Source organism: Acartia tonsa, chromosome 5 (assembly GCF_053477335.1).
Source record: "Acartia tonsa isolate MP-2025a chromosome 5, ASM5347733v1, whole genome shotgun sequence".
NCBI lineage: Eukaryota > Metazoa > Arthropoda > Copepoda > Calanoida > Acartiidae > Acartia > Acartia tonsa.
This window is the reverse complement of record NC_137264.1, coordinates 53,575,075-53,599,325: the sequence shown is the minus strand read 5'-3', so window position 1 is coordinate 53,599,325 and position 24,251 is coordinate 53,575,075. Positions and strand designations below refer to the sequence as shown.

At 32.9% G+C, this 24,251-nt stretch overlaps 1 protein-coding gene across 7 annotated transcripts in view; it reads left to right on the top strand.

The window, feature by feature from the left end:
• LOC145319846 (uncharacterized) overlaps positions 1-24,251 on the top strand; it is a 65,595-nt gene that overhangs the window by 21,583 nt on the left and 19,761 nt on the right. For 3 of the 7 annotated variants that reach the window (XM_080162238.1, XM_080162235.1, XM_080162233.1), the window contains exons 2-5: positions 5,255-5,291; positions 19,411-19,569; positions 20,779-20,862; positions 22,344-22,469. In XM_080162238.1, coding sequence (XP_080018364.1) covers positions 5,271-5,291; positions 19,411-19,569; positions 20,779-20,862; positions 22,344-22,469 — 390 coding nt within the window. In that variant the 5' untranslated portion in view covers positions 5,255-5,270. Of the gene's footprint in view, positions 1-5,246; positions 5,292-19,410; positions 19,570-20,778; positions 20,863-22,343; positions 22,470-24,251 lie in introns of all 7 variants that reach the window. The other 4 variants (XM_080162236.1, XM_080162234.1, XM_080162239.1 and 1 more) reach the window with 4 other exon arrangements.

The window sequence follows — 24,251 nt, the reverse complement described above, 5'->3', positions numbered from 1 at the left end:
GAGTTATAGCATATTTTCAGTATGGCTTCAAAACCGATCAATATCTGCAGGATTAGAACAGGTTCTCAGTCATACTACAAAATTATTTATAGCATCGTATTACAGATAATTTTTCCGGGCAAAAAAAAATGGTTTTAATCTTATTATTTTTAATTTTGATCTCCTCGGAAAGCTATCTATAATACGATGCGATAAATAACTATTAACTTATTTCTAAATGATCCAATTTTTAGTAGCGAAACTACTTTATAATTATTTATTTGTCTGTTTGTCGGTAATGATACATTTTTATAACTAACCCTAAAAAATATAAACAATTAAATAATAAACAAGGATGACATCATCCATAAGAAGCGAAGCTCAAAAATTATGATATCGGGAGAAAATTTACTATAGATCAGTGTCATACAATAATATTAAACTTGATAAAATAGGGAAATCACGAAGCCTTTAAAATTACCCAACCTATGAATCAAGAAAACTTTAAAATCTAGGAATCGATCTAGCACCGCAATTAATAGACAAATCTTGATGAAACTTGATGGAAAAATATGTAGAATATAATCATATTCAATCCTTGATAATTTCAACCGTCAATCTTGAATAGGAATTGAGAAAATCACAAAAACTTGAAAATCTAGGAATCGATCTAGCACTCCAAGTAACTGACAGATGAACAAAACAATGTTTAGATTAGATGGGCATATGTCATAGGTATCTTCACTAAAAATTTCAGTTGTCTATTTTGAATAGGAGCCGAGAAAATCACGTTTCCCCCATAGCGTTACGGACTGACTGACGGACAAAGTAAATTATAGGGAAGGTTCGTTACTAAAAAATTAAAAATATGTGCAACATTATTACAACATGTGGCTTAATTGTTGCCATCACTTTTACAAATGCCATGGTGATGAATGCTTTTTAAAACATGCTTTATCACTCTATCTATCTATGTATCACTGCATCGCGTAATGACAATCATAAATTGCTGTAATTTATATAAATCCACAAAGGGTGGATGCTCGTATCGTTTTATTGTGGACAAATTAAAAGAAAAAGTAATTCTTTCAAGCAAAGCAACTCAAAAACTTATTTCTCGTATTCATTCGAATCCGGTGGATAGGAACCGGTTCTCATCCATACGAAAAAACTATGTCTAGCATCGTATTATATCCAGCTTTCTACGAATATAAAAATGTACAATCATAAGATTAAAACCAGTTTTTTAGCCGGTGCCTTCGGCACCTCGGGGCTAAAAAAAACTAGTTTTAATCTCATAATTGTACTTTCTATATCTGCGGAAAGCCGTTTATAATACGATGCGAGAAATAACTATTACCAAATCCAAAGTTTGCATATTTAAATGTACTAATAAATGATAAAATTTGATTTTAAAACAGCGATTCCAAGGAAGATAAGTAATAATGTCACAAGCATAGTATTTTTAAAAGCGAAGCTCTTCTATAATTAGGGTCGGTCCGTACGTCCGTCCGTCCGTCCGAGATAGATAGCTTTTATTCGTTAATTTAGGCATGTTAGAATTGTCCTATCGATTTCAAACTTTGCATGATGATTCCTGTAGTAGTTAGGTACGATTTAGAAAGCGTAGCAACTCTATAATCATTACCAGAATTTCCGTATGTTCATTTTAAACATGTTCATTTTTCTACTTTTTTAACAACAAATTTTTATGTGATTTAATTATCCGTTTGATCTGATTTTTGGTATATTGATTCCTGGGACAACAAAAAACAATATTATAAGCGAAGCAACTCTATAATCAAGTCCTAAGAATGTAAGTATGTCCATAAACATTATCCTGTCCTGTATAAAGCAGTTTTTCAACAAATTTACTTACTATTTTGCTTCGACTCTTTTCCTTTTTATTCTGATTATTCAGTTTAGACACTATACAAGTGTTAATGTCCGTTTGTCCTACCGTTTCAGTGCTTCGCTTTTATGGATGTTGTCATCCTTGTTATAATAATAAAGGCATCTTGCATTTCAACAGTTTAACTTAGAATCAGATTTATAAGTAAAATACGTCGACTAGAAAGAAAATTATAAGCTTATTTTTCGCAGAAACTTAGGATGCCAGTAACTGATAACATTTTTACAATAAAAACACCCTTCTTTATAGTCAAAATCATTTTAAAAATTCAGTTTAATTTGCGTTGTACTGAGAGTACTGTATAGTGAGAATGCCAGCCTATTGGATTTCTAGCCAATCAGAAGTCTGAGTCCATGCTAAGTCTGCTTAACAACCAATCACAGCTGAGTATTTGTATTACTTACATTAGTTTCATTTTTTCCACTATGATTTTACGCTTACAAATGTAATTTAAACAAATTTTTAAAAACAGATTTTGACTATGAAAAGGGGTGTTTTTATTGTAAAAATGTTATCAGTTACTGGCAGCCTAAGTGATGTATTTCTTGCAGGGTTCCTTTAAGCTTCGCATTTGTTGTAGATGTTGTCATCCTTGTTTAGTGCACTTTTACTACTCTGTACATTTTGAACCCTTTTTAAGTACAATAATTGTTTGTTATGACTTGTCATTGTTTTGACCTAAATTGCTTTGTTAAATTATATTGTTATCAAGGATGATAACATTTGCGAAGCACAAAAATATGAAATTGAGAAACGGACAAAGTAAGTTGTATAGCAAATGTTTAATTAGAAAAGAAAAGGAAAAGAAATAATATGTAAAAATTCAAAGAAGACCACGAAAACTTAAAAATTTTTATTTATTTATTTTGAAGCCTGACCTACAGACAGACGGACAAAACAATGTATATACTTAATGTGCGTGCATATGCCATAGGAATCTTTACTGAAAATTAAATCTGTTCATCTCTGATAGCAGCCGTGAAAATCACATTTCCCCCAAAGCAAAGTTTCTCTATAAATATAGGCCATTGTCATTGTATCACAACGTCAATGTTGAACTTATTGCAATTTTTGGCGCGAAAGAATTTTACAGATTTATTCAACTTAGAAAAAAAGTGTAGCAAAACAATTAAGATTTTATTTTGGTGTATTAGTTTCGTCTTTATGGATGATGCCATCCTTGATGGTTACAAAAAAAGAGTTAAAATGTCAACAATAAAATATTTTATAACAATTAGGCTTTGTTAGCTTGACATATTAATTAATCTATAAGTTTTTTAGTCCTAATTCTTTTCATAAAGTAGAAAGGTTTTTTGTCTGAAGCTCAAGATATCAATAAGTGCTGAATTGATTGAGTTGTTCTTTTTAGTAAAGTAAAGTCCCTAGATGGGTTTAGGCTATTCATCTTAAGATTTAAGCATATTGATGGTTTTAAGCTATATTCTACCCCCTTTACCCCTTTGAATACAATTACAGAGCCCCTAGATGTTAGGGGCGCAGCTGCAAGTAAGATAAAAAGAAAGCTTACCTCTAGACAAAGCTTTAAGACATGAATTTTATTCCAAAAAATGGTAAGAGGTTGTTCGTAGAAAAAAAATATTTTATTAAACAATATATTTCATACATAAAAATTCATCAAATGTCTAAAAATGGAGTGTAAAGTAATTATATGCTTCAGTTGCTCTTTCACTACTTTTTAAGTCTTAATAATTAAGGGTGGTAATAGTTATTTCTTTCATCGTATTATCATCGAGGTGCCGAAGGCACGGGCTAAAAAAACTGGTTTTAATCTTATGAAAATAGTTATAAACCTTCCCGGGACCTCTGAGAAGCTACCCTGTAAAAGAAAACCAGATCGGTTCAGCGGTTAGCGAGATCCTTCGCTACAAACAAACAGACAGACAGACATCGTTCTACTTTGTATTATAGATTATAGACTACTTTTCGTGGATATTGAAATGAAAAATAACGTATAGCATCGTATTACAGCCATTTTTTCACAAATATTCAAAACCAGTTTTGGTAGCCCAGAAAGGCCGGAGGCACAAGTTATAAAACAGGGAATTATCTAATAATTTTAATTCTAATATTCTTGGAAAATTATCTCTAAAACAATGCTATACATGATTTTTCAGTAAAGCTGAGAAAATACAAGTTTACTTTTTGGCATCACTAATATTATTATCTTGTTATTGCTGCGCTTTTTATAAATATAATTATATAATTAGATTATGGATAATTTCTTACTAAAAATAAGAGCACTAAAAATTATTGTGACAAAGACTTGTAACAGCAATTACTCTGCATCGCTCCATTGATCTTCTGACAATTAGATAATAATTAATATTTTTTTTCAAAAATTTTTCAAACATATACTACATTTTTTCAGCTCTTTATAGTGCCTATAAAAAGGAGATAAATGAAAAAAAAACCTATGCCTGAAAAATCTCGATTGGCAATGATAATCCTTTATTCTAATATGACGTCATTCGAGATTTTTCGGCAAAAAGTTTTAAATTTATCGCCTCTTTTTTTTATTCGTTCAATAGAATATTTTGATGTTTAACCTGAAAAGAAGAGCCCGAACGTTACCCATTTCTAGCAAGACCTAATGTTTCAACCAAACCAACATACAGACATTGTTCTACTTTGACATTATCTATAATACAGAGTAGAATGATGTCTGTCCGTCCGTCTGAAGCTCAAGATCTCGGTAACCACTGAACCGATTGGAATCTACTCTTCAGGATATATACCCATTGGTCTTGTGATGGTTTTAGGCTATTTTCTTGAGGGGTGGGACACCTCCAACCCTTCCTCAAAACCGAAAAATCCCCCCTCCCACAATTTTTTATATTTTTTTGCATTTGTTTTGCGAATACGCCATTTATTCGCGAAAATTGGCGACCCTTTCGCAACTTTTTCAGCTGGGTAGGTCACAGAATGTAATGATTCCCATACTCGCATAATTTTTTAGGCACGTTTATAATTTTTTTTCAATTACCTTTGAGGGCAAAGCCCCTAGAGGCTAAGAGCGAAGCTGCTAGTAGATTAAGATCTTGACCTTGTGTGACATATAAATATCCTGAAATTACCGAAGCATACTTAAAACCAATTTTGAGATAATCCATTGTAAAATGACCTTAGTTCAGATTATAGAAGAGAAAAAGGAATAAGCAAGTATAGTTTAACAATTTCAAAATTAAATTAGTAGTGCAACTACTTTATAATCTAATCTTAGGATTTTCTATGCTGTATGAAATTTAATTTTAAACAGGTTTGTCGTGCTTCTTATTGTCCAACAGATGTAAATTTTTCCTTTATCCCATAATTTGACAGAGATATTAATCTTTAGATTTTAGGTTTACATATTTCAACTATGGCATTTAAACAGAAATTGGTAAGTTTTTATTTTATTTTTCTAATAACAATACTTCCTTGTTTAGGTAATCCTGGACAATGGGCTGTTTATTAAACTAGTCCCCAAACTTTAATAATAACATTTTCTTATTCGTGGCTTAATATCTTTGGGGATTTTTATTGGTTGGTTGATTAAAACAAGTGTCCAAACGTTTCAACCACTAATTTTAATCTACAGAAGGGGTAATTTGTGTATTATTATTGGGTATGTACATCAATTTAATGGCCATTGTTTTATCCCTTTAATGTCCTGGTAATTAAAAGTATCTTCTCCCAAAAAATTCTATTGTTTTTGCTTTAAAATGAAGGAGGTAATATAACCTGACTTGCATTTTAATAAAATTAAATACATATTTCGATATGTTAATTAAGTAATCTACAAATTTAGTTCTAAACCTAGAAAATCTTCGGAAAATAACAATCTGAACAAGGATGACAACATCCATAAGTAGCGAAGCTCAAAAAATTGGGGATGGGAATACGTAGAAGTAGATTTAAAGTGTATTTATTAAAATCAAGAATAGATTTATTGGAGAAAATAAACACGAAACCTTGTTTTATTTTGTATGATGAAGACGGTTAAAGTAAATTACATACTAGATGCACATAACGATGGGAAAAGTATTTTGAAACTGTTGATGCAAAAAAGTTTTAAAATTGGACCAAAAATACCAAAGATATGGGCAAATATGTCAAACATATAAAAATAGCCAAAACCTGCAAAAATGCAGTCTGACCGTCATTGTTGTTTTCTTCAAATGACGGGAAATTTAATTTTGATATCTTTAACTGAAAAAATTTAGAAAATCGGACCATAAATACCAAAAATGTGGAGAAAAATGTGAAAAATACAAAAATAGCCTAAAACCTGCTAAAAAGCGGTCCTACCGCCATTGATGTTTTATAGTTAATTGTGCTTCTTATTGATGAGAATGTTGTCAAAAAATTTAAACTCTGTATCTTTTATAGGAGCCGAGAAAATCACGACGGACGGACAGACGGACGGACGGACATTGTGAATTATAGAGTAGCTTCGCTACTAAAAACACGTTTAAGATGACACAAAGAGAAATCAACCCACGATAATAAAAAAATGCAGGAAGGGAGGGGACATTGGACTGTAATTTATACTATGATACCCAAAGTTTTAAAACCTCTTTATCCTATTTGTTGTTTGAAAACTTTGGGTGATTTCAGTTCCAAACTAAAAGTGTCCAAACTTTTCAACAAATAATTTTACAGAAGGGGTTATTATGTTTATCATGATTGGGGAATTAAATCAATTAATTGTCTTATCCCTTAAGATCTCTGTAAAAGTCGTTGTCATAGCTGTGCTATTATGGATACAATTGTACTTGTTGCATTAAAGAGTGTGATTAACATTTTATTGTTATTTTGTACAGCTTTGATGCGACAAAGCCCAAATTGTGTTAAAATTGTGTCAAAAATGATCCACGTGACGTAATAAAATGAGGGAGATGAGAGGAGAAGTGGGAAAGAAAACTCTTAAAAAAGAGATGGAGTATCCCTCATTTTTATTACGTCACATGGATCATTTTTGACACAATTTTAACACAATTTGGGCTTTGTCCTTTGATGCTAAATGAAAAGAAAACAAGGATGACAACATCCATAAAAGCGAAGCACTGAAACGGTAGGACAAACAGACATTAACACCCGTATATTGTCAGAACTGAATAATCATAATATAAATGTTTAAGAGTTAAAGCAAAATTGTAAGTAAATTTGTTGAAAAACTGCTTGATTCAGGATAATGTTTATGGACATACTTACATTTTTAGGACTTGATTATAGAGTTGCTTTGCTTATTACATTATACTTTGTTGTCCCAGGAATCAATATACCAAAAACCAGATCAATCGGATGATTAGATCACATAAAAATTGGTTGTTAAAAAAGTAAAAAAATCAACATGTTTAAAATGGACGTACGGACATTTGGGTGATGATTATAGAGTTTCTACACTTTCTAAATCGTACCTAACTATTAAAGGAATCACCATGCAAAATTTGAAATCGATAGGACAATTCTAACATGCCTAAATTAAAGAAAAAAGCTATCCGTTACGGACGGACGTACGGACGGACCGACCATAATTATAGAAAAGCTTCGCTTTTAAAAAAGGTGCTTTCCCTCATATTATTTCTTTTCTAATTGAACAGCACCCCTTTATTAGTAGCGAAGCTACTCTATAATTCACGATGTCCGTCCGTCTGTCCGTATTTAATGAATTGGGGGAAACGTGATTTTCTCGGCTCCTATAAAAGGTAGAAAGCTGAAACTTTTTGACAACATTCTCATCATCAAGGAGCACAATTAACTATAAGACATCAATGGCGGTCGGACTGCTTTTTAGCAGGTTTTAAGCTATTTTTTTATATCCAAATTTTCCCTATATCTTTGGTGTTTATGGTCAATTTTTCAAAAAATTTTCAGTTAAAGACTGCCTTTTTTCAGGTTTTTTTGCTATTTTTATATTTTTACATTTTTCTCCATATCTTTGGTGTTTATGGTCCGATTTTCGAAAATTTTTCAGCTAAAGATATCAAAATTAAATTTCCTGTCGTTTGAAGAAAACAACAATGGCGGTCAGACTGCCTTTTAACAGGTTTTTGGCTATTTTTATATGTTTGACATATTCCCCCATATCTTTGGTATTTTTGGTCCAATTTTAAAACTTTTTTGCATTAACAGTTTCAAAATATTTTTTCCCATTGTTATGTGCATCTAGTATGTAATTTACTTTAACTGTCTTCATCATACAAAATAAAACAAGGTTTCGTGTTTTTTTCTCCAATAAAACTACTCTTTATTTAATAAATACACTTTAATTCTACTTGTACGTATTCCCTTCCACAATTTTTTGTTCTTCGCTACTTATGGATGTTGTCATCCTTATTTTTCAAAAAAAAAATTGAAAGTAAAGTGGCCGGGATGGGGGGAGAGGGTTTGTATGAGAATGTAAATTAACAAAAAGTGACATGAGAAGCTTCTAACCCCCTCCCCTTTTAAGTTAAAACCTATTGGTTATACTTATCCGAGATATTACTGGACAAACGGATATATCCAGCTATCATAAGATTACAGTTTATTATTTACCAATCAAAGTATGAAATATTACGAATAAAAATAAAACAAGGATGACATCATCTATTAGTAGAACATGGTATAGCATTAAAGAAGGTGTTTTTTTGGGAAGATGCTTAACAAAATGATTTTTTTTTAAAATTTTGCTCTTTTTATTATTAGCGGCTGAGAAAATACGTGTTAGAAAAGTGGAAAAGCTATGTAGTAAATTTGCTACTGAAAAACATTAAAGCTAGCGTTAGTTCGTTACAGACCAGGGAGTAAGGGAGGGGACAATGGATCGAATATTCAATTTGTAAGAGTCTCAGACTTTGGGTACTGGCTTAAAGGGAATGTGCAAGAATTCAGCAGTTTCTGGCTGACTTTGGGTACTAGCGCATCAATGCCCCGTTAACTAGCTGAGTTAGTTTTGAATATAGCAGACAGAAAAAAATTTTATTAGATGACTGGTTTTAACAAAAAATTTTCCCAAGAAAATGTCATTTCATTTCACTCTACTGTGATATTTATGTATTAAACAATCTAAGAACCCCTTGAATTTGTGACGGTTAAAAATATATGAGAAGGGTTGGCGAAGTTCTAAGGGTGATTTTTCTAGTGATTAATTACAGAATGTTTACTACATTGTGATGTACTGGTAATTTAATTTTCAAGTAAATTATTTTTTTCTTAGAACTAATTTTGGTTCCAAATTATATTACCATGATCCCTTTACAATTTTGGTAAAGTTTTCTGGATAAATCTGGTTTTCATTGCTTTTCAGCGAAAACTCTTAATTTGAATTAATTGCCCATTGTCCCCTCCCTTACTCCCTGGTTACAGACAGACATACAAGAATGATATAAATAGTATCTGCGCTAAAAATTTTAAAAATCATCTTGTTATTTGACAGGCTGAGTTACAAGAGCGGAAAATTACCCAACACAATACTTTTTAGGGGCGAAGCTACTCTATAATTCCACTTTTCTGTCCATCCGTTCGTAAGGTTATAAGTGAAATGTAATTTTCTCGGCTAATTCGTCCGTCAGTCTGTCGATCATGATACAAAAGAAATGTATACATTGATTATACCTTTGGTGATTTTTATCTCATTTTCTTCAGCATTCTTACCCTTCCCCTCTATGCTATGACCACTGAACAAATGCAATACATCTCAATTTGTCCGTTTGTCACTCCATGGTGTTTTGTGCTTTGCTACATAAAAAGAAAGAGAGTAGACAATGTTCTTTCTATTGCACTAGTCCTCAGATTTTTATTTTGTAATAACCCATTTGGGAATAGTCCCTTTCGTAACATCGTCCCATAAGTGGCGATTCGTCGTATTCTTAAAATGGCTTTTTATAGGTTATTTTAGGTTAGGTTAGGTTATATTGGGTTAGGTGATTGCCCCACAGGGTTAGGTAATTGGCCCCGCAGGGTTAGAGCCCCCCGCAGGGGCTAGAAATAGCAGAAAAGCTACTGTGAAAAACACGAAGAATCGCCCCATAAGGTGTGATGTTACGAAAGGAACTATACCCACCCATTTTTATTCGTTTGCTTAACAGCTTTGGGGGCTTTAGAGAAGGGGTAATTTTGCGAATATAATCTTTGGGAATGTACGTACATCATTGTATAGGCAATTGTCTTATCCCTTTAGATCCCTGTGTTTTGATTAGGTAATGGACGAAATTGTTGTATAAGTTTTAAGACAGCAAATGAGGGAACGTGTTACTAAAACCTTTGAGACCAGTATAGGGGGGGGGGGGGTAATGCAACCATCTCGTAATCAGTGAGCAAAACGCACTTAGAATTCGAATTTTGATCTGAAATTTTGCATGAGTAATCCTTGGTAGGTCTATTTTCGCTAAATCGAACAAAAAGTTGGAAAAGTAACGGCTGGCGGCTCAGCCGTTTAGCCGTTTTTTTGCCTATTTTCAGGGTAAATTCATCATGAATTACGTAGGAATCAACTTTTTAAAACATATTTTTGGTTTAATTCATGTTAAATGATAGCAATAACATTTTTTAAACTTCTAGTACCAACAGCTACCGTCTAGAACCGTTTGATAGCGTTTTGGAGTGGAAAAGAGTATGGAGATAGGTTTCGTGACTAATTTGCAATATAGATATCCAAAAAATGACAAAACGGCTGAGCCGCCAGCTGTTAGCCGTTACTTTTCCAACTTTTTGTTCGATTTAGGGAAAATAGACCTACCAAGGATTACTCATGCAAAATTTCAGATGGAAATTCGAATTCTAAGTGCCATTTGCTCACTGATTACGAGATGGTTGCATTAAACCCCCCCCCCCCCCCTTATTATTTACATTTAAATTTTCTCTTTCTCAGTGGCTCTAAAAGTGGAGAAAATAAAGAGAAAAAATATAATAAGAAACATTGATGCTCTTTGAAGTGCCTAAAAAATGACGTCATACAATAAAAAAGACCAATGACAGCCCCAATACACAGACTAAATTACTAATGGTGGGCCAGTATACATTTTAATTGGCCAATTGTAGGTCATTTTTTATATGCACTCTTAAAAGCTTCTGAAACATTATGAAATTTACAGACCTACTTAAAAAGCTTTTTTTAAAGCGAAGCTTTTCTATAATTAGGGTCGGTCCGTCCGTACGTCCGTCTGTAACGGATAGCTTTTTTCGTTAATTTAGGCATGTTAGAATTGTCCTATCGATATCAAACTTTGCATGGTGATTCCTTTAGTAGTTAGGTACGATTTAGAAAGCGTAGCGAATCTAAAATCATTACCAGAATGTCCGTACGTTCATTTTAAACATGTCGATTTTTTTACTTATTTAACAACAAATTTTTATGTGATCTAATCATCTGATTGATCTGATTTTTGGTATATTGATTCCTGGGACATCAAAGTATAATGTTATAAGCGAAGCAACTCTATAAGCAAGTCCTAAAATGTAAGTATGTCCATAAACATTATCCTGAATCAAACAGTTTTTCAACAAGTTTACTTACTATTTTGCTCCGATTCTTATACATTTGTATTCTAATTATTCAGTTCTGAAAGTGTTAATGTCCGTTCGTCCTACCGTTTCAGTGGTTCGCTTTTTTGGATGTTGTCATCCTTGTTAAGTTGTAAAGATTGTTGTGTATGATTGACAATCTAGGGTAATAAATCTAGCTTCATAAATTGCAGGGATCTAAAGGGATAAGACAACAGCCGATTAATTGATGTATATCCATAATTGGTTGAATTATTTGAACCCTCAACTTGATGAAATAACTAACAAAACTTAATAAAAGTCACTAAAGTGGTTCATCCAAAGAATAAGTAAAAGTTATTATAAAACTTTGGTGACTAGTGTAATAAACAGCCCAATGTCCCCCCCCCCCCCTTCCTTCTTGATTAATTTTATGTTTGTTTTTAACTCCAATATCTTTACTATATCTGAAATTCATGGGGAAAAAATTAGAAAATAAAACTTTATGATTATTACTACAATTAAGTCATTTAAGAAAGTGTTGCTCCGAATCCGATTTGTTTCCGATGGTTAAATCGGTTTTCGGCCTGTCGAGGACAATAAAACTAAATTTAATCTTGAAAGTTTTCATTTTACTATCCACGGAAAACTGTCATTAATACAATAGGATAGATAATTATTCTCCAATTTTTCCGTCAATCATAAAACTGGTTTTATTTTATGAGATTATTTTCAGAGAAAAATACATTTCGCTCACTTGAGACAAAATAGTTTTTATTTTCATAATTATCAGAACACCAGAAAATAAAAAAAACAAGGATGACAACATCCATAAAAGCGAAGAACTGAAACTGTAGGACAAACGGACAATAACATTTGTTTATTGTCTGAACTGAATAATCAGAAAATAAAAGTATAAGAGTCAAAGCAAAATTGTAAGTAAATTTGTTGAAAAACTGCTTCATACAGGATAATGTATAACATACTTACATTTTTAGGACTTGATTATAAAGTTGCTTCGCTTATAATATTGTTCTTTGTTGTTCCAGGAATCAATATACCAAAAATCAGATCAAACGGATAAATAGATCACATAAAAATTTGTTGTTAAAAAGGCAGAAAAATCAACATGTTAAAAGTGGACGTACGGACATTCTGGTAATGATTGTAGAGTTGCTACGCTTTCTAAATCGTAACTAACTACTACAGGAATTACCATGCAAAGTTTGAAATCGATAGGACAATTCTAACATGCCTAAATTAACGAATAAAAGCTATCTATCTCGGACGGACGGACGTACGGACAGACGTACGGACGGACGTACGGACCGACCCTAATTATAGAAAAGCTTCGCTTTTAAAAACAAGAAAAATTTAATTTATTTTCATCCTATCAACTTTTAACAATATGCTTTGGGCAATATTTTAATTCAATTGAGATATTTTATTAGTTTATCTATAATACAAAGTAGAATGATGTCCGTCCGTCCGTCCCTTAAGATCTCGGTAACCACTGAACCGATCGAATTCTACTCTTCAGGGTATGTACCTATTGGTCCTGTGGTTGTTTTAAGCTATTTTCTTGGGGGGTGGTAGTACCCTCCACTAAAATAGTTAAAAACCTTCCCAGGACATATGAGAGTCTACTCTGTTAAGGAGAACCCGAACGGTTCAGCGGTTAGCGAGATCCTTCGGTACAGACACATAGACAGACAAACATCCTGTTACTTTAGTATAAGGATACAAAGTATAATGATGAATGTCCGTCCGTCCCTTAAGATCTCGGTAACCACTGAACCGATCGGATTCTACTCTTCAGGGTATGTACCTATTGGTCCTGTGGTGATTTTCAGCTATTTTCTTGGGGGGAGGGGGTGTCTCCATTCCCAACCCCCCTCAAAAAAAAAATTTTTAAATTTTTTTTAAAAATAACCTCATGTGGGAAAGCCCCTAGAGGCTAGGGGCGAAGCCGCTAGTTATTTATAGAATTACAGCAAAAATGAACATTTTGCATTTAAAAGAAGATTTGTGAAAAAATAAGTAAAATACACTGAATTCAGAAAGAAAGTGAAAGTGTTGGATAGAAATAATAATAGGAATAACCGTATTTTGCTCGTCATATCCCCATTAACATATATTCATGTTACTTACCATACGAAAATAAGGAGAAATATTTTATTTCAAATCCGCCAATAAAATTTTATATAAATATATTTTTTTTATTTTAAAGACATCATGTAGCTTTACGTTATCTTCTATTATTTTGAACTATTTGATTTGTGTCTTACTCTTCTTTTTAAAAGCGAAGCTTTTCCATAATCAGGACTGTGCATCGCTACACTGGTCAGGTCGACGAACATTATTTCTGGTAAAAAGAATTATGCCATCAAAAGAGATAAATTGTTTAGAAGTTTTCTAATATATAGATAGAAAAATTCAAAACAAATATGTTTTTTATTTCTTTGGGAGGGTTGAGTTATGGGGGTGATTTATTTTTGGAGGGTTGAGTTATAGACCCTCTTCCAAAATAGTTCAAAACTTTGCAGAGAGTGTAAAAACATAGCCCCTCCTTGGTTCAGCGGTTAGCGAGACACACATCTTGTTACTTTTACATTGTACCAAAAAAGGATAGATTTTTTTTTAATTTAATGCTCTAATGTTTATTTTCATTATTGTCAGTTTTTTCCCAAATTTTTATGTTAACTCGTGACTAGCTGCAGGGCAATTACTCTGGTGTACTTTCACTACCGCACATTTATTCAGGGATTTAAAGGGATTTGCCGATAAATTGGTGTACATCCCCAATAATGATACACAAAATTATGCTTTCTGTATTTTACAATTTGTGGTTGAAACTTGAATAACCAACCAATCCAAAATTTGATATAAGTCCCTAAAGTTGTTAAGCCAACAAATAAGAAAATGTTATCATAAAATTTTGGGGACTAGTGTAATAAAAAGCTTATTGTCCCCTCTCTCTCTCTCTGACATTTATCACATTACCAGAACAGCAAACAAGTAAATTATTACAACAGAAAAACCTACCACCCGCTCAGAGAGAGAGAGAGAGAGAGAGAGAGAGAGAGAGAGAAAGAAAGAAAGAGAGAAAGAGAGAGAAAGAGAGAGAGAGAGAGAGAGAGAGAGAGAGAGAGAGAGAGAGAGAGAGAGGGGACAATGTGCTGTTTATTACACCGATTCCCAAAGTTTTACAATAACGTTTTCTTATTCCTTGGGGACAACAATTACTTTGGGGACTTTACTCAATTTTGATATGTTGGTTTGTTAAGTTGAGTGTTCAAACGTTCAACCACTTAAATTTACATAAAGGGTAATTTTGTGTGTCATTATTGGGGATGTATATCAATTTATCGGCCATTGTCTTATCCCTTTAGATCCCTGCACCCTCTTCTTTGCTACACTCTTTGCATTAAAAATAGGGTTGGGCCGGATATCCGGTTTGGCCGGATATCCGGCCGGACACCGGCTATTAAAACTATCCGGTTAAAGGATATCCGGCTGGTTTTTGACGCCGGATATCCGGTTATCCAGCCGGATATCCGGTAATTTGCCGGATATCGAACGTTGGCCAGATATTCGGCCGGAACCGGATATCCGGCATTATAAATCAGCCGGATATCCAGTATCCGGCCCAACCTTAATTAAAACCTTTCTATAATTTTATTTCACCTTTCTGCGAATATGAAACGAATTGTAGATGTGAAACTATGCAGAAATGTATGCATACTACTACCATTGGGGGTGGTAACTTGATATTTAAAAAAATTGTTTAGATTTAAAAACTGCATTTTATGTTCAATAGAGTTGAGATTTCTTTAAAAATTATCTATAAATTCTAAATATAAATAATAAATGAAATCATTTAATGGGTAAATTAACGGCCTACTTCTTGCTATGCAATTATTAGTATGATTTATATTTATTATTTATTATGTATTTTTAATAATTAAATGTATTGCATTAGTTAATAATAGTTATTTCTCGCATCGTATTATAAACGGCTTTCCGCGGATATAGAAAGTACAATTATGAGATTAAAACCAGATTTTTTAGCCCCGAGGTGCCGAAGGCACCGGCTAAAAAAACTAGTTTTAATCTTATGATTGTACATTTCTATATTCGTAGAAAGCTGGATATAATACGATGCTAGACATAGTTTTTTCGTATGGATGAGAACCGGTTCCTATCCACCGGATTCGAATGAATACGAGAAATTCTATTCTATCTTATTCTTTATATTCTCTATATAACTTACTTTCATTTTTAAGGCCATAAAAATTGCTTTTGACGTTTTATGACAAAATTTTTTCTATGCAATCACAAAGTCAACCACGAGCATACTTCTTATAAAGAAGGCGTCTTAACTTTTTTGCTTTTTATTTAGAATAGCTAGCCGGTGCTTTTAGTAAGTAATAGATGTAAAATTTTCCAGAGAATTCAGATATGCAATTACATCTATTACTTACTAAAAGCACCAGCTAGCTATTCTAAATAAAAAGCAAAAAAGTTAAGACGCCTTCTTTAGATAAATTTCTTATGATACTATATTTGAACTCTTTTAAAAATATTGTCCGTGTAAAAATGCACATTTGGGGAAATCACCAAGAAATAATCTGAAGAAATAAGACAATGGCTGATAAATTTATGTACATTTCCAATGATGATACACAAAATTCCACCTTCTGTACATTACAATTATTGGTTGAAACGTTTGAACACTCAACTTAATGAATCAACCAATCAAAATTTATTAAAAGTCCACTTAGTGGTTAAGCCAACAAATCAGACAACTTTATAAAAACTTTGGGGACTAGTGTAATAAACAGCCCATTGTCCCCCTCCTTTCAGTATATTTTGTCTTGTTTAAGGTTTAAAGATTACAAGAATTAATAATATTTGATGATGCTAAAAAGATTTCATTTAACAAGTAAAATTTTACAATATTTTTGTTAGATATTATATTTTTCTTTTGTCAAAAGTGACTTAAACATTTTTAAAAAACATTTCCTTTTAATTTATGCAAAAAATATGCTTTTGAATTACAAGATATTAAAAAGTCATTCGAGGAACAAAGAAAACAGCTTTAATAGAAATCAAATCATAAATATTATTCTAAAGGTACAGAATTTGAGTAATTTTATTGTTCAGTTTTTCTCATTTATTATCCTTATAATAAAGTAAAAGGATGTTTGTCTGTTTGTACCGAAGGATCAATAGGGTTCTCTTTTACAGGGTAGCTTCTCATAGGTCTTGGGAAAGTTTATCACTATTTTGGGGGAGAGTACCGCCACCCTCCCAAGAGAAATCATAAAAAATCTAAATTTTTAAAAAATATTCTTGCTTTTACGTAGAGACTTGATCGCATATAGACAAATTGATTATTAAATTAGATATTTGACATAAAAAAAAACACATTTAAAATGCCACTAGAGGTTTTTATGGGCGTAGCCGCTAGTGGTATATATCAAAGTATATAAATACAGACAGCTACCTGCCCCCTTTTCCATGAACTTTTTTCGTCTGCTAGCAAATTGTTTTCTGCTACTTGGATGTGTTAATATTCCCGACACTATTAGTTGATTTTCAAAGACCCACGGTCCTTGTGATGGGGACATACAGCTATTTAACCCCTTCCCCCTCTAGTGTTTTACTCTAATGTTAGTTTGCAGGATTATTGATAAAGTTAAATGTATAATAGTTATTTCTCGCATCGTACTATAAACGGCTTTCCGCGGATGTAAAAATGTACAATCATAAGATTAAAACCAGTTTTTTTAGCCCCGAGGTGCCGAATTTATCGTCCATTGTCTTATCCCTTAAGATCCCCCTGATATTATAGTACTCCAAATGATAAAATAATGAATAGGATGAAACATTTCCTATTCATGATATCAAATTATTGAATACATTTTTTTCTATTAACAAAAACATATTTTTTATTTCAATGTAGAGACAAGGTAATGGTTTTAAAAGGCAGAGCTCGAAAACCAAAACAAAAAAATGTTTTCTCGTCATTGGTATGGTTCATTAAGTTAAGTGTCTAAACATTTCATACACTAATTGTCTACAGAATGAGTAATTTTGTTTATCATCATTGGAAATGTATACATCAATTTATCGGCCATTTTCTTATCCCTTTAGATCTCTGGAGAAAAGCACAGTACATCTGTGAACTATGATTAAAAAGTATAACAAGTACAATTTTGTTCTTAAGTCACACAGCAATATCAAGCTTATTACTTTTAAATAAATCAAAAGGACAACATTAATACATACAATAATAGTTATTTCTCGCATCGTATTATAAACGGCTTTCCGCGGCACCTCGGGGCTAAAAAAACTGGTTTTAATCTTATGATTGTACATTTTTATATTCGTAGAAAGCTGTATATAATACGATGCTAGACATAGTTTTTTCGTATGGATGAGAACCGGTTCCTATCCACCGGATTCAAATGAATACGAGAAATAAATATTTGTATTTAGCAAATATAATGACAACATCCATATGTAGTGAAGCACTAAAAAGTCATGCAATGAATAAATAGAAAAAGTTAGTTTTAGAGCAAAAATTCAGCTGTCATTACAAAAAAAAAGAAAATGCAAAGTCCCAAAGAAAATTAACAAAACCCCTAAAATAATGTTTTTTGTCTTTTGAAGCATGTTCGACAGACAGACTGACAAAACAATGTATATGCAAGATGTGCAGATAGTTGAATGTCATAAAAATCTTTGATGAAAATTTCAGCTGTCTATTTTTAATAACAGCCGAGAAAATGACAATTCCTTCATAGCAATACTGACTGACTGACTGGCTAACGGACAAACAACGTGAACTATAGAGTAGCTTCTCCCTATTATAAAGGAAAATACCGCCAAAATTAAGTATACTTTGTGACATTTTTCTATCCTTTTTTGCACAAACAGACGGACCTACGAATATATTCTAGTTAATGAGTAGCTGCGCTAATAAAAAATTGCAAAAAATAAAATTGTTTTGCATGATTAATCAGTGTGAATGAAGTCATTGATAAGATAATGGAAATTAAATATTCTTCGTCTAATAGATGAATAATAGGAAGAAGAAAGGGTTGTGAAACTCATTTCCATGTAAAAAATGGTGTCGTTATAATGTCAACATTGGCATGTAGTTATAAATTCTTTAGTTTGTCGATATTATGACAGCCATGACCACTTTTTAAAAAAATCATATAAATCGTTGACATTTTGTCATGTCATGCTTCCCTGGAAAAATGTACACTTTTAGATCATGTTGTCCTATTTCTAGCCCCTGCTCTAACCATACGGCGGGGCCAATTCTCTAACCATGCGAGACAATCATTAATATTTACCTAAACTAACCTAACATAAAATAACCTATCAAAAGCTACTGTGAAAATACGAAACAATTTCATTTAAATTAGCTTGAGTTCTAATGAAAGCAGAATATGCGTAGCATGGAAAGAAAACGTAGTAGCGGGTTTCGTCGTATTTACACAGCAGCTTTTAATAAGTTATTTTAGGTTAGGTTAGGCTAGGTAAATGTTCATGATTGCCCCGCAGGGTTATTAAATAGGCACCGTAGGTTAAAGTCCCCTGCAGAATCTAGAAATAGCAGAAAAGCCATTGTGAAAATACGACAAAACCCGCTACTTCGTTTTCTTTCCATGATCTAAACATGCTCATTGAAAATTGTTTAAAACAAGGATGACAAGTAGCCAAGCACATAAAAATCATGGATGGACATAAGGACAAAGTGAACTATAGAGTAGATGTTCAGTTCAGTGGGAGAGAGAACATATAAAACACATAAATGTCTTTTTTTAGTAGTATGATCGACTACCCTTATTTTGAAGTAGATTTAGATAAAGGGGGTATAGTTTGTCGTCTGTTTCATAAACTTCATTTCAGATTAAGTTAGGTACATTAGGTACTTGGTAATTCGCAGGGCTAAGGCCCCCCGCAGGGGTTAGACAAAAAAACTTAAACTTCCATCTAAATTGTATTTATTTAAGAAATAACTGACATTTTTTCAGGTGATATGTCTGGTATTTTGCCTGGCCGGTCAGAGCCTGCAGCTGCCAGCCCCCCAGCTGTCCAACTCTATACCTGACTCCAGCCTGCCAGACATCCAGGATGAAGCTGGCAACAAGGACGAGGATTATTATTATTACGCAGACTATGATCCCAGCGATGTAGGAGTTTTTAAAGGGACAGTTGAACGTGTCATTTGTGACGTCATAAAAATACGTCTAAAAGAAAAGGATGATAGGTGAAGTGGGAAAGGAAACCCCTAAAAAAAAGAGATGGATAATTGATGTATTTTAATGACGTCACACATGACACTTTCAGCTGTCCCGTTTTTAAGGGGGGAAAAGCACTGAAAAAGCACTTTTGAATTCTTTGGCAGCCAAGTATAAATTTGGATTGTCTAATGGTAGGCCAGTATGACGTCATTTTGTATAGGCAATATAAAAGCTTCAAAATAAACTGCTGCATCGTTTCTTAGTACCTACCTCCGAAACGTGTTTGTTAAAGTGTTTAAGTGCAACGCCCCCTCTTTAATTATTTATTTTTAAAAAATATTCACCATAGAGCACTTTGTACATATTACACACTTTTTTAAAAAATGAACAATTTGAAATTAATTAATTCAATATAAAAAAGACAAAAGTTGTATGAAAAGTTCAATGGGAGAAAAATTATTCCTTCCCCTTAATTCTGCCTTTTGAAACTAATAATCATTTGCAATCTCATACTTGAAAATATCTGTTTTAGGTAGCTAAAAAAATTAGGGGAAGACTAATTTTTCTGCCATTGCAAACTCCCTCCCCGAGTAATCCCCTTTTTAAAGGCGAAGCTTTTCTATAATTAGGGTCGGTCCGTCCGTACGTCCGTACGTCCGTCCGTCCGAGATAGTTAGCTTTTATTCGTTAATTTAAGCATGTTAGAATTGTCCTATCGATTTCAAACTTTGCATGGTGATTTCTGTAGTAGTTAGGTACGATTTAGAAAGCGTAGCAACTCTATAATCATTACCAAAATGTCCGTACGTCCATTTTAAACATATTGATTTTTCTACTTTTTTAACAACAAATTTATATATGATCTAATTATAAGTTTGATCTGATATTTGGTATATTGATTCCTAGGACAACAAAGAACAATATTTTCAGCGAAGCAACTCTATAATCAAGCTCTAAAGATGTAAGTATGTCCATAAACATTATCCTGTATCAAGAAGTTTTTCAACAAATTTACTTACAATTTTGCTTCGACTCTTTCGATACTTTTATATTCTGATTATTCAGTTCTGACACTATACAAGTGTCAATGTCCGTTTGCTCTACCGTTTCAGTGCTTCGCTTTTATGGATGTTGTCATCCTTGTTTATTATTGTTTAGGAAGAAAATAAGGAACCCCCCCTGTCAAATTTTGACTTTAATGATCCTTTTAACCTAAGAGAAAGATATAAAATTGCTTTTCAGGTAAAATAAGAAAAATTTCTTCAATAATTTAATTTGTTTTTGGCGGTTTCCCTCTCATTGCTCATATCACATTCACAAACGAAATTATAATATTTGTATTGTAGTGTAGTTACTAAAGTTAACGAATTAGAAAACGTTACTATAAAACTTTGGGGACCAAATAAGGCCCAATGTCCTAACCCATCCCTGGTACCTAGAGGCCCTTTCTAATCTAGCTTCTCTTAATAATTATACAGGGTGTCCCTCGTAAACTGGTTTTTTTGAAACGCTTATTACTCCCTTACTATTTGAGCTATCTTAGTAAAAAAAAAAAATTTGAAAGCCTACTGCTGACCATTTAATGATATAGTGATGAAAAATCCGCAAAGTTAACAGAAAAAAATCTACAAGGTAATACATAACAGGCTGATTTTAGTGAATATAAGACTAATCCCCAAGAAAAATATGCCTAAGTTAACTTTTAAAGCAGCTGGTGGTCAAACGGTGGATCACAAAGACTTACTCCAGACATTATTAGAACTGGCATTGTAGTATAATTAAAAAGTCTGGTATATTTCAGGTTCTTGTGTGCATTTGAAGCGAGCTCACATGAAAAATTAACCAAAAATATCAATATTATGCCTATTTTTACGTATTGTTCACTTATATTACACTTCAGATTCTTGAATATTGAGAATTTCTGGTATGCCATGTCAAGCCTATTCCATTTTTGTGCTTAGAAAGTCTGAGCGACCAGTAGTTTGAACCCTAGCTAATCTTAAAGTTCACAAAGCAAATATTTTCTTGTGGGTTAGTCTAAATTCAATAAAATTAGCCTTTTATGTAATACCTCGTAGATTTTTTCCTGTTTATTTTGTGGATTTTTCATCATTACCCCATAAAATGGTCAGTAGCAGGCTGTCAAATACTTTTTATTTTACGAAGATAGCTCAAATATTAAGGGAGTAATAAGCGTTTCAAAAAAACCAGTTTACAAGGGACACCCTGTATATTATAAATATTTTTTTTAAATTTATTGGAGCCAGAAAAAATATTTTTAAAACCAAAATTGACTTTCATTATTTTTATGACTACTCTGCCATTGCATAACTAAATTTTATGTGACTTTTATAACCAAAAATTTAAGTAATTTCCAGCAAAAATTTAAAGTACAATAAATTTGCATAATTTTAGATTTTGTAGGTATTTTTTATTATTGAATTGTTTTTTAAATATAACTTCGAAACTGATTACTATAAGCAGGATTAGTAAAAGTTCTTAGCCATATCGAAAAATCATGCATAGCATCGTATTACAGACAATTGTCTACGAATAATAAATAAAAATCATAAAATTAATACCACTTTTGTTAGCTGCCGGCTCCCTCCGCCTCTCGAAGCTCACAAAATTGGTTTTAATATAATAATTTTTCATTATAATATCCGCTGAATGCAATCTATAATATGATGCGACAAATATTTTACAGTTATATTCTTATTTAGGATTCTGGACCTCCCGCCCTGCCTGACCTGACCGGCCTGCTGGGCGCCGTCGGGTCCGTTCTACCTGGCCTTCTACAGCTTGTGCAAGCAAAGGTTGCTTTCATCAACAACATTTTGTCTAATAAGGTGGTCCACACGCATACATGGGTTGGCTTGCAGTGGCATCCATAAGCAGTAATTGTAAAGATTGTCTTGCAGCGGACAACTCAGTATTATTAGCTTTAGCAAAAAACGTACAAACAAACACAATTGGCTTTAACAGTAAAAGATTTTTTTAGTGCCCATAAAAAATGACGTCATACTGGCCTTCCATTGGTGAATTTAAATGGATACTAGCCTTCCATTGTATTGTATGAATTAATTTCTTTTATAGGCACTATAAAGAGCTTCTTGTATGTGAAGAATCTATACAATTTACTCTGCGTTGATCTGTCTGTCTGTAATAATCACATAATGTAAGACGTGCTTTACCTAAAGAATCTTCCCAAGACTTCCCCCCCCCCTTCATAACAAATTTTCATTCCCCATTTCCATTTTTTTTGTAGTTGATATTCTCTATGATTTACTTTTTTCTGCCCACCTGTCAGTCCGTAACGTTGTAGGTGAAATGTAATTTTCTAGAATGCTAGTTAAGGGATCTTGGACAAAGTAGCTTCAGACAAAGTAGCTTCGGACAAAGTAGCTTCAGGACAAAGTAGCTTCAGACAAAGTAGCTTCGGACAAAGTAGCTTCAGGACAAAGTAGCTTCAGGACATTTACTTTAAAAAAGTAGCTTCCTAAGAAAAATAGTCTCCAATATGGCCGCAGCGCTCGGCCCCCTGGCCTGCCTAGCCACGGGCGCTCGGCCCCCTAGCCTATAACCTAACCTAACCTATGTTATCATCAACTGGTAATACATAGGTGGTTTAGTGGATTTTGCAAAAATTTGTTGATAGATTTTTACAATTTTAATATTGTTTTTACAATTTTTAATACTGTTTTTACAATTTTTAAAACGATGTTTTTACAATTTTTAGGTTAGGTTAGGTTAGGTTATAGGCTAGAGGGCCGAGCGCCCGCGGCTAGGCAGGCCAGGGGTCCGAGCGCTGCGGCCATGACCTTTATTAACAGTGCAGTGGAGCTACTTTTTCCTAAGCTACTTTGTCCAAGATCCCTATTTAAGATAGACGGCTGAAACTTTGGTTGATGATGCCCTGTGCCAATAAAAATCTAGTATATAATTTACTTTATCCGTCTGTCTGTCGGTCATGGTTCAAAAGACACTTTTATAGGTTTCGTGATCTTTTAGAAAAAATAATTAATCGAATATTTTCTTACTGTCTGAACATCTTTTATATAAGTCACTCTGTCCGTTTGTATATCCGTGGTTTTTTGCTTTACAAATTATGAATGAAGTTGCCTTGTGGTGCATTTGGAATATTTTTTCAGTTTTAATCTTAGAATTTTTTATGTTTATACCCGCGGAAAGTTGTCCATAATACGATGCTATAAAAGCCACTATTCTAAAAGCCACATTGTATGTTTGTATGTTGACAAAATAACAGCTTAAACTAACATCGCTGCAATAATGCATATTAACATAAATTAACCCTGCATGTTTAATGAAATTAGTTTTGTTGCAACTCGACAACAACTTTCTTTGACAATTTGATACCAGAAGTGGAGGGGGCAATGGCTGGCTGTTACACTAGTCACCAAAGTTTTACAATAATTTTATCTTATTTGTTAGCACAACAACATTGGGGACTTTTATTGAATTTGATTAGTTGGTTAATTAAGTTGAGTGTCCAAACGATTCAACCACTATTGTGGTTACAGAGCACTATCCATTACTCAAATTTATTAGACAGTATTTTGTTTTCTTTAAGACATCTTCTATCTATCTATAAATCTTATCTTCATTCTTTT